The sequence below is a fragment of the Gracilinanus agilis genome, chromosome 3 (genome assembly GCF_016433145.1).
Source record: "Gracilinanus agilis isolate LMUSP501 chromosome 3, AgileGrace, whole genome shotgun sequence".
In the NCBI taxonomy this organism is placed as follows: Eukaryota; Metazoa; Chordata; class Mammalia; order Didelphimorphia; family Didelphidae; genus Gracilinanus; species Gracilinanus agilis.
In genome coordinates, this window is record NC_058132.1 from 242,357,072 (window position 1) to 242,369,341 (window position 12,270).

Consider the following 12,270-nt stretch of genomic DNA (forward strand, 5'->3'; position numbering starts at 1 on the left):
AGAAGGATATGATCTCTACTTTAATTGCAGAGAGAGTGTGTCTACATGTAAAAAGAGGCAGACTACACTAATGATGATGATTTTGATGGTGACAGCCAGCATTTTAATTGTGCTTTAAGGTTTGTAAAATTATCTCATTTGGTCCTATGCCAATCCCATGAGGTAGGTGCTACTATTATCCTCATTTTAAAGATGAGGAAACTGAGGCTGAGAAAGGTCAAATGATTTGCTCATAGTCTCAAAAGCTAGTAAATCGCTGATTGCCAGTTTGAACTCAAGTCTTCCCTAGGTGCTCATGATTTTTCATTGTTATTTTAAATCCTTACTTTCTATCTTAGAATCACTATTGTGTATTGGTTCCAAGGCAATGGGACTTAAGTGACTTGCCCAGGGTCACACAGTTAGGAAGTGTCTGAGACCATATTTGAACCCAGGACCTCCTGTCTCTGGGTTTGGCTCTCAATCCACTGTGCCACCCAGTTGGCCCTGGTGCTTATGATTTTAAAAAATAAATACAGCCAATCAGGGTTAGTATTCTGACCTACTCAAGCCCTGTTCTGAAGCTAGCTTGTGTGTGTATGTGTGTTTTGATGGGCATTGTCTTGTGGCACCAAATATTACCATGCGTTCATATGGGTCATCAGTTTCTGAAGCCTTGTCCAAGAGCTCACTATATTCAATTTCTTCACAGAGATGTTGCAGAGTGTTGAGGGGTTCATTCAATTCCACAGGCATAGAGACCTTAGATAGATCTTTGCCAATATTGTTTCTCAAAATATTCCACAGGTTAATGTTGCTAGTATCTGGACATGGAGCTGGGAGGCAAGTTCGCCGCCCATTTCGGAACGCCCCTCCTGTAAGTTCTCCATTAAGGACTGAAATAGGGAAAAAAGAAAGGCAAGAATCACAGACTGGAAGATATTTTCCTCAAAGGCAGTCCAGATGAATTATGTTAAAAAAAAAAAGAAATCATGCATATGCTGTATTTATTAAGCCTTCAGTATCCTTGCGAGTAAATGGCATTATATCAACACATGGCTATTCATTAATGCACAAACAATCACGGGAGTATAATTTACTTACCAGGTGTTAAATATATGCAAATAGCATTCAAGCATACTTTCAAGAAGAAAATTAAGTGGGTGGGAAAAAGAACCAGAACGATGTCATTTTTAGTAATTGAAAACTTTTTACATTAAAAGTATTCTGAGTGACTTTAGAAGTACTTGAAGAGCAGTCATATTTAGGAAGGATTAAAATTGCTTGCAGTTTGTTTCCAGAGATGGCAGAACCAGGAGTAATGTGCAGTATTTGCAAAAAACAGAAATTTGTTTTTGATGAAAACTTTCTAGCAATTAAAGCTATCCAAAGGCATCTTAGGTTCTCTCTCGTCGGAGGGTACACAGAAGTGGGTTCTATGGCCTCTTTGTCAGGTAAGCTGGGGAAAGGATTCTTTTCAGTGACTATATAGCTAAGTTGTCTTTCAAATTTAAAATTCTGTGGTTCTATACTCAGCAGTTTGCTATTTGGACCAGTTACAGAAACAGAACATAAAAATTAGAAATCATTGGGGAATCAGCTCTGTAAAGATGATTCTCTAGCAAAACAATGCTTATACAGTTGGAAAAGTTATTATAGTAGCAAAGACATATATGTAGGTTATAAAAAAGTAGAATTCACTACAGTACATACTTTGCCGGGAAATGTTGTCTGCAACGCTGGTATTGTCTTCAGATATATTATCACTCACATCACTGATGTAAGACTCATCATCTGAAGCCTAAGAAAGGAAAAGAGATGAAATTCAGAAAGTGGAGAAAATTAAGCCTTTAAATAGTCAAAAAATTTGGAAGATTATACAAATTTGGAAGGTATACAAAGCTGACAGAATCCAAATTACTATTGTTAAGGGAAATGTAGTAAGTCAATCTTTCCTTCTCCTTGTGAGTTCATTTATAAAAAAGAGAATGGATTCATATGAAATGGGTGTCACCAGGAAAACAACAAGGGAAAAACAGAAAAAAATGAGGCCATCTGTCAAAAGCTGCCTTTTCTCCCAAACTCTGTACCTCAAATCCTCTTAATATCATCCCATATCCTCTCCTCCCCCACCCCTGTATTTATGCCCTTGATTCCCATCCTTTACCATCTCTTTCTAGAGATTGCCCCGTTTATCATCTTCTCTTCTTCCATGAATTTTTGAACTATCTTTATTTATTTATTGATTCCTTTTTCATTAAGTATAAACATGTCCAGATCTCCTCCATCCTTAAAAAAAAACAACACACAACAAAACCCCTTCACTTGACTGTCTCATCTCCTCAGGCTATAGACTTCTATTTCATTTTCTCTTTTTATAGCCAGCCTCACAGAAAAAAGCTGCCTGTAATTATTGCGCACACTTTTATATATCCAATTCACTTCTCGACTTCTTGTAATCTGGCTTTTGCCATTTGACTGAAACTGCTCTTTCCACACTCACCAATGTCCTCTTTATTGCTAAATCAATGGTCTCTTTCTAGTCTTCATTCTTCTTGACTTCTCCACAGTGTTTGACACCTTCTCCATTTGTACACTCTGTCTTCCTTTGGAATTTGTGATACTACTCTTTTAGTTTTCCTCCTACTTCTCTAACTGATCCTTCTCTGTCCTTTTGCAGAATCATTTTCCATATCTCACCTCCTATTTGAGAGTATATGAGAGGGATATGGCCTGAGCCTTCATCTCCTCTCTCTTTATCTTGTTCATTTATCTTCATATTAAGCTTCCACAGGGTCAGCTATCTTCTATGCAGATGTCACACACTTGGCAACTGATTAGCTAGAGGGATAGCAGAAATGGATGAGGCTAGAATTACCCTACAGTTATAAGCTCGAGCAATGGAGGGTGGTGGTGCTAAATATGTCCACCTAAATGTCCCATTGCAAACACAGTATATTAAAAAGAGAACTTATTATTTGCCCTTCCTCCTAATTATTTATTTCAAAGGCACCACCACCCTCCATTGCTCGAGCTTATAACTGTAGGGTGATTCTAGCCTCATCCATTTCTGCTATCTCTCTAGCTAATCAGTTGCCAAGTCTTTCCTGTTCTATCTCTATAATATCTCTCCCATCTGTGTCCTTTCTTGACTCACATCACAACTACCTTAATTTAGGTCCTCAGCCATCTTGCCTAGACAACAATAGTATCCTATTTAGTGTCTCTGACTCAAGTTTTTCCCCTCTCCAATCCATCTTCTACACAGCTGCCAAAGTGACTGTCCTAAAACACCATGTCACTCTACACAGTAAATTCCAGTAACATAAAGTCCTTGAAATAAAATAAAAATAGGATACATAAATAAAATAGGATTAACTATAAACTCCTATGTTTGGCTTTGCAAGCTCTTACTATAGGGACCAGGCATTAATCTACAGTCCATGCCCCTTGGTCTAGCCATTCTGGCCCATTCACTGTTCTGAATATGTGATGCTTCTTTCCCACCCCAGCATTTACACTGGCCATCTCCCAAGCCCAAGATGTACTAACACCTCATCTCCATTGCTTACAAAGCTCAGCTCAGTGTGACACCTCCACGAGGGCTTTTCTAATCCCCTAAATTGCTAGTGTTTACACTGTAATGAGCTTATATTTATTAATATGTTTTCCATAAATATATGTTCCGTTTCTCTATAATATTTGACCTGGTCTAAGGTTGATGCAGGGATCCACCATGTTACTTTGTCCTCCTGCCACCCAGGCATGACCTCTAGTGAGCAGACTCTTCCAATGAACCCAATTAACCTAATTAATCCTAATAAAACCTATTAATGACCAAATTGCCATGGGCCCTTTTATCTTTGGTATCTCAGTATTCTCTTGGAGGGTATGCCACCTTGCAATTGGCATAATCAGTAAAGAACCAATCTGCCTGTTTCAGGATAGTATGCCTCCCCACAAACCTTGTATCCTTATAATGCATGTGGACACATTCATACATACATGCATGCACATGTGCATGCATGTATGTATGAACGTACATGTTGTCTCCCTAGATGGTCTTCTGTAAGCTCCCTGATGGCAGGGATTGTCATTCATTTTGGGTCTTTGTATTCCCAGTACCAGTAATGGAAACTTAGCAAATGCTTAACGTATATAGGTTGGATTGCAATGACTTGTTGAGACCCCATGGTCCAAGAAAATCAGGTGCTTCCTAAAGGAACCTAGAATTCTGACAAATAGAGCTTTCTTGGAATAGAAGAGGGTCAAGAAGGGAAAATGGGATAAGCATTTCTATATAGCAACTACTATCTGGTAAGTGCTTTACAAATATAATCTCAGTTCATCCTTCTCTGTCAAGGCACAGGAACAGAGTTGAAAATTAGCTAAGTGGCTTTGTGGATACATAGTCAGTCCTAGAAACAGGATGTCATGGGTTCAAATCTGGTTTCAGACACTTCCTAGCTGTGTGACCCTGGACAGATCACCTAATCCCAGTTGTCTAGCCCTTACTGCTCTTCTGCTTAGAACCAATATTTAATATCGATTCTGAGATGGAAGGTAAGGGTTTTGAAAAAATTAACAAAGATACAGACAAGGAAAGAAAATGAATAGGTTAATCACACTTTTAACATAAGAGAAAGAAAGATATTCCATGAGGACAAAAGAGAAAAATAATTCAATTATTTGTTAAAGAATACTTAGAAATCATTTAAATGTTTACATAAATGATTTCCTAGTATCAATCAAACCACCTCTCCCCTTGCTTGACAAAACAAGTCATTTTATAATGACTAGTTTCTGGTGGCTTCCTTTTTTCCAGAGGCAGTTCTGTCTTAGGAGATAACAAAGCTTGGAAAAATCAGAGTAAGAGGTCTTTCCCTTCTAAGTTTCCCTCCCTCCCCCGAATTTATCAGGAATCGAATTGTATTGCTCCCATTAACCAACAAAATCAAAGCTGCATGAACGTTTTAGGTTTGACAACAAATGCAATAAATGAATCCTATCATTCCAAGACACATTTTTGCAATCAATTAATCCCTATATAGTTATAGAATTGGAGACAAAAGATTGCTCACACCAAAGCCATGATGCATATATGTTTTTGATGGGTATCACTTAATTTTCATTCTCTGGAAAAATGAATAATAGCGATATTTTGCTTCTGTTCAATTTTTAATTACTTCCAAAGTTCACCCTAAAAGCAAAGCATATCTACCAGCAATATACCAGAGGAGCACAGCTTGCATATAGGTGTTATACTTACTGAATCTTCTTTTTAATAACTTATGTTAGACAAAACATAAAAGGTTGATGTATCAATTAGTTTTATTGAACTGATTTATATTTTTACCTCTCTCTTTTTTCTTCTTTGCTACAAAGGACGTCTAACTGGGTAAAGAAGGGAGGAAGGTATACCAGTGGGAAATGAAAAGTAAGATTAAAAAGTAAAATGGAAAGCAAAATGGAAGTAAAAACAGAAGATGAGAATAAAATAAAAAAGTGTATGGACATAAGTATAAAGGTAGTAGTGAATGAAGTAAAATATCCTTTGATATCTCAAAGATTTTTTAACCTATTTAGGAAAAAATGCTTTGGTCAGAGAGAGTTGGAAAAGAAAAGTGATATCGCTGGTTTCTATTTGTATATCGATCAGTCACCAACCCTGCATGATCCTGGACACACTCCAATCTTTGGGTCTCAAGTTTTCTGATCTGGGAAGTTAGAACAGATGATTTCTAAGCTCCCTCACAGTTTCACCATTCTAGGACTCCATACATGTTAGACTGACAGACAGGTAGATAGACAGACAGATAGATAGATGATAGATAAATAGATAAATAGACAGAGAGATAGAAAGAAAATCTTAGAATTTCACTTGTCACTCATGACGGAGTTCTCTTTGATGTATTTAGTGACAATCAGGGATAAACCTGAAACAAATGTCTTCAGCATATTGGTTTGTTTTTTGGCCAGGAATGTATGTATTTATGTTTATTATATGCATGTGTATGATTCTTACCACCAACGACCGCTGCTTTTGTTGCTTTGTTAAATAGATAGCAATAAGATGGATGAAACAGAGAAGGAAGAAAGCAAGAAAGAGAATAAAATAAGCATTTATATAATGCTTACCATGTGTCAGATCCTGCAAATACTGTCTCATTCAATTTAAGAAAGAAGGAAGAAATTGTTTGTCTGATTTGATTACCTATTTACATCCAGGAAAAAAATGCTGCCCAATATAAGTATGCCAGCTACATGTGAGTTCAGGAAAAATTTCTTTCCCAAATAATACCAAGCACACAACATAAGAGAAGCAGAAAATGAAACAAAGGAAATATGAGATTATATAAATTCAGTAAGCATTCAACCTCTGTGGCTACAGTTGCTTATCACAAAAGCAGCAAAAGTAGTGGTTGGTGATAAGAATCATACATGCGCATATAATATACATCAATATGTACAATCCTGGCCAAAAACCAAACCAAAATGCTGAAGACATTTGTTTCAGGTTTATCCCACTTGTCACTCAACACATCTTAAAGGACTCTGTAATGAGTGACACATGAAATTCCAAGGGCACAGAAACAAGTTTAGTTGAAAGGAGTGGGTGGAACAATGACAATTACATCTAGAAAACATTGCAGTTTTCTACTTATGAAGAGGGAACACTCGGTTTTGCAATCTTAAATGTCAAAATTTATTCATTTACTCACTCAAAAACACATGTTATGTATAGCCTACTGTGCCAGGCACTAGAGTGACTGGTTTGGATAATAACTCATTCCTCTCAAGAGTGCACTCTGGGATTCCTCTACCATAGTCTACCTCTTGATCCAGGAGCTATTCTAAGTACTCTTTATTACTCCTGAAGCCTCTCCTTCAGATTGGATGGTTCCATTCAGAACATGACCTGGTAAGGAAGATAACCAAGTCAGCCTTGGCTCCCCTCCTCTGTTGACCACCCTCTGGACTTTTTCTTTCTTGTTTTTTTTTTTTTGTTTTGTTTTGTTTTAGTTTTTTTAGTTTTTAAACCCTTACCTTCTGTCTTGAAGTCAATATTGTGTATTTGCTCCAAGGCAGAAGAGTGTAAGGGCTAGGCAATGGGGATTAAGTGACTTGCCCAGGGTCACACAGCTAGGAAGTGTCTGAGGCCAGATTTGAACCCACAACCTCCCATCTCTAGGGCTGGCTCTCAATCCACTGAGCCACCCAGCTGCCCCCTCTCTGGACTTTTTCTAACATTTCCCTTCATTGGGTACCTTTGTTCCTATTCTATGTCTCCCTTTTCCAGCACCCTTTTATTGGGTGTCTTCTTCATTTTAAATAGAAGAAAATGAGTCATGTAACCATGGAAAAATTTTCTAAAAAATAAAAAAATAAATAAAAAAATTGTCTTTCTTATAAAAAAAAAAAGCTCCTTGAGGGTAGGGAGAGCCTTTCTTCTTCAATTTGTATTCCCAAAACTTAGCGCATGTCTCACACAAAGCAACCACTTAATAAATACCTGTTGACTTAATTGTTGACTGGGATAAAATGCAGCCCGTTATAAGACTTAGAATATATGGAAATGAGAGAGGAATACATACAGCAATGATAATATATAGTAATTTGGCTAATCCAGTAGCTCTCCCCACCTACTTACCTATGCAGACATAAGTTTAGATGGAATGTAGTTGAGAGAAACAAAGATAATTGTTTTAAGAAAACACTGAATTTTCTATCTGTGTGAATGAGGAATGGAAGAGCCTGCAAGAGTTTGGAGGCCTGCTAGCAGCATCTTTGACAGTCCAGGGTCACCTCTATATACAAAAGAGGTGAAGATCCTTTTCTTTTAAACCATTACTTTGTATCTTAGTATCAGTTCTAAGAAGAGAGTAAGGTCTAGGTAATTGGGGTTAAATGACTTGCCCAAGGTCACACAGCCAAGAAGTGTTTGAGGTCATATTTGAACCCAGGACCTCCCATCTCTAGGCCTGGCTCTCTGTTCACTGTACTAACTAGCTGCCTTTGGGAAGACACAGTTTTGCAATTACAAATGACAAAACTAATTTATTCATTCACACAAATAGTTTATTAAACAGCTACTACATTGAAAGCACTAGGCACTGGATTTGAAGCATAGTTTAAATAAGACAGTCCTTGCCTTCATGACCTCATAATCTAGTGGGCTAAGAAGAGATGCATACAGAGATGATCATACACATATGTGTATAATATAGCATACTCCAAAAAAAGAAAAGGAAAATGAAAATAATCCACATGTACAAAATATTTATAGCAACTTTTATCATAGTAGCAAAGAACTGGAAACCAAGGGATTAGATAGCAATTGAAGAAGGGAAACTAGATGGCTCAGTGGATAGAGCCAGGCCTGGAGATGAGATGTCCTGGGTTCAGATCTAACTTCAAACACTTCCTAGCTGTGTGACCTTGGGCAAGTCACTTAACCCCAGTTGCTTGGCCCTTATTGCCCTTCTGCCTTAGAACCAATACTTAAAATAATTTTAAAGAGTTTTTTTTAAGATACATCAACTGGAAAATAGATTAATAAAATATGGTATATGAATGTAATGAGAAATTAATGTGCTATGAGGAATGATGAAAAGGGAAGATTTGGAGAAGTCTAGGGATTCTCGCATGAACTGATGCAGAATAAAGTGAGTCGAAAGAGGATCATAAATTACCCTCTAAGAACTCCAATGTAAAGAAAAACAACTCTGAAGAACATAAAAACATTGATCGATGAAAGGGCCAACTATGAAATTACCAACAATTCCAGAGTACCAACCTCTTCATGGAGAAGTGATAACCTTAAGAGGCAGAATGAGACAGACATTTTTTTTCATGGCCATTGTGAGAAATTGTTTTGTTTCCTGATGAATATTTGTTAGGAGGGTTTTGCTTGTCTTTTTTCCACTAGGAGAGTGAAGGTGTGAGGGAGAAAAGTTTAAGGATATAGTTCTACTCCCCTGCTCCTCCCCCAAAAAACAAAGAAGGAAGATCAGAAAGAATGTAAACTCATTGAGAATGAGGATTGTTTATTTGTGTATTCTTAGTGTCTAGCACTTAGGTGTCAGGTATATAGTAGGCACTTAATAAATACTATTTTTTTGTTTGGTTTGTAGTATTGGTATATGTATGCATATATACATATATACACACATATAATTTGTAGATTGGTTGATTGAAGAATTCACAGAGAAGTAGGGCAGTTTTAAAAGTTACATGTTGAATTTCAAAGAATTTTAACTTATATTTCCCTTCCTTCTATTCTATATTATATATGGAAATATACATTGTATTGGGCATTTGTTAAGTTCAGAAAAAAAACAAATTAGAGAGTTTGCAAAAACAAAGTGCCATTCAAATCTATAGGAAAGTATTTGAACTGCTTTAAAGGAACTGAAATGTTACTTCACTAGAGGACCTTTGCTACCTATATCATGCTGAAATGTGATGGCTTATTTCTAAGAACTAGCCATAACCACTAAGAACAAACAGTGATTTGGCTTACCATCTGGTGGTGGGTGGTGGTTTAAAGAAAAAAAAACCCAAACCCAATCAAAAACCCAAACCCAGCCCACCGAATACTATTTAACCATGCAAAATGGATGCCAAATATCACAATCCTATGTCATCAGACTCAATGCTGATACACAATGTGGGCACAGGGTGAAGTAGCTGATGGCCTCATGTGTTCTAGATGTTCACCAGCAACCTGCGTGGGATGGAGAAATAGACTAAAGCTATAATAAAGTGCCAGGGGGAGGCATATTTAGGACCAGCGCGATGGAATATAGGAAATGATCTAATCATAATAGGGGAAGAGTTTTCTAATACTTTACTGATTTACTTAGTTGAACCAACTGCTAAATTTGGTGGTGGGGTCCTCAGAAATGATAACCAAGCAAGCGAAATAAAGTGTCCTCAGCTTGACCCCAACATCCAAGGGAAGACTAGGGAATGATAATAGGACTCACAAAAAGGAAAGAAATATAAGACTACCATAGAAATGCAATTGATTCAATGAACATATATATTCAGGACCTATGTAGGAAAGAACATTTCACTCTGGAATCAGAGGACCTGGGATTAAATTCTGCTTTTACTAGTTGTATAACCTTGGGCAAGTCACTTAAGCTTGCTAGGCCTCAGTTTGCTTATCTGTAAAATGAGGTAATTATACTAGATTGTGTCTACAAGTGCTTGCCAGTTCCAGATATGTGATTCTAAGATCTTACTTTATGCTAAGTGTTAAGGATATAAACATGGAGTCCTGGTCCTCTAGGATTTGAAAGTCTTTTTTTTTTTAAATTCAACTTTATTTTATTTTCAGTTCTAAATTCACTCTTTCCCTCCTGTCCCCTGTGCATTAAGAAAGCAAGAAAAACAAAACTCATGACAACATGTATAGACAAACAAAATGGATTTCTGCATTAGCTGTTAAGGATCATAAACTCTAATAGAGAGGATAAGAAAGAAATACAAATAAATAAGGTACAAGAGAGAACGTGAGAGTCCAGTTGAGAGATGGTGAGGGCCTGAACTATATAATGGTAGAGATGAGGAGGCACAGACAAAAACGATATGACAGAGGTACAACCAAACAGTATTAACAATTATTTGGTTATCGGGAGTTAGAAAGAATGTCTGAGGTTTGAGCCTGAGTGCCTGGGGAAATGGTGCTATGATCATTGGAAAGCTGAAGAGCAAGAGGTATATGAAGGCAGTTTGAGAAGAGAACCCAGTTAAGTGAAGTTTATTTTAGGATAGGGGAGACCTGAGGGTGTTTATTGACAGAGAGCAAGGAGGCAATGATGTGGAGCAGATTGAAAATGAAAGAGACAGAGAGGGGAATGATGGATGCAGCAAGGTCACAAGAGTGCTGGTGGGGAATGTATTAAGGGCACAAGCACAAGGTTTAGTTTTATCCAAAGGAGGGCTGCCTGATTTTCTGAGGCTGGAAGGAAAGAAGAGAGAAAGAACAGAAAAGGCATAGAGTAATTCTGATTGTGAATAATATTAAAAAGGCCTGATGCAAAGATAGAAAGAGACCACCTTTTCCTTTTTCATCTCTTCTTCCTTCTTCCCCCTTTCGTCCTCAGAGAAGAGTTTGCAAACGTGAAAGGACACACACAATTGGAAGGGAAAGGCAATTCTCAAATTTAATCAAACAAATTAGGAAATCCCTTATTCCTCCTCTATTCTTACTTCTTTCTCCCTTGAAATAAAAGCATATTCCCTTCCTCCTCCTCTTCCTTCTTCCCTCTCTCTTCTTCCTTCTCTGATCTCTTCCTTTTCCCTTCCCTTCTTGCCTCTGTCTCTACCTTCTCCCTTCCTCTTCTGTCATCTTTCTGTATACCCTCTTCCCCCACCTCCCACCCCCATTTTCAGGTAGGTAACATGAAGGGGAACCTTCAGTAGGAGAAATGAATGGATCATAAAGCCACAAAGAAAAGATGTACCTAGTTTTTTCAGGACTGTTTTGGGGTTCTGTCTTAAAGACATGCTCTTTTGTTTGCTCATTTGTGTTCTGAGATCTTTGGGAAAAGAGATTTTTAAGTCTTTAGGTAATTGGAATTGAAAGGATCTCTAGTCTCTTTTTATAAGAAAAAGTCCTGGCCTTAGAGTCAAGAGACTCAGGAGACCTGGATTTCAATATTGGCCCTGATGCTTCCTAGATATATGACCTTGGAAAATAAAAAAAAAATAATAACAATAGTAGCTGATGCAGTCACATGTGGTTGTTTCTAAGAACTGTGTAAAAAAGCAATCTGGTTTATAATCTGGTGATAGGTGGTAGAGAACAACATTTGGAACAGGTGCTACAGGCATTATTCAGAAAAGTTAAATGATATGCACAAGGTCACATCTGTCATAAGCTTGATTTAAACCTACATCAAAATATGTGTTATCTGGTGATGTAATAGTTATTATCCAGCCTTGTGACTTTAATCACATTTCCCTGTTCTAGTCTTCAATTTCCATATCCATAAAAAATGGAGATCTTACTAAATGTCTCCTAAATTCACTTTTGGCTTAATTTTTCTCTGACTCTGAGTCAGTCTCTTTTGTTTTCCTTTTTCTTCTCTTTACATGACAAGAAATTTCAAAATACTCCAAATTCCAGAAATGGTCCATCAGGATCTCAGGATCTCAGTAAGATATATATACTCCTGCCTATCTCTTCTCCGTTCCCCCCTCTCTCTCTCTTTCTCTTTCTCTTTCTCTTTCTCTTTCTCTTTCTCTTTCTCTTTCTCTTTCTCTCTCTCTCTTTCTCTC

The 12,270-nt window shown here is 37.3% G+C and overlaps 1 protein-coding gene across 4 annotated transcripts in view; it reads right to left on the minus strand.

Annotated features, from left to right (window-relative positions):
• Positions 1 to 12,270, minus strand: part of OSBPL6 (oxysterol binding protein like 6) — a 131,045-nt gene that overhangs the window by 33,855 nt on the left and 84,920 nt on the right. For all 4 annotated transcript variants that reach the window (XM_044669745.1, XM_044669746.1, XM_044669748.1 and 1 more), the window contains 2 exons: positions 1,693 to 1,780; positions 622 to 875 (listed from right to left, as the gene is read on the minus strand). In XM_044669745.1, coding sequence (XP_044525680.1) covers positions 622 to 875; positions 1,693 to 1,780 — 342 coding nt within the window. The remainder of the gene's footprint in view (positions 1 to 621; positions 876 to 1,692; positions 1,781 to 12,270) is intronic.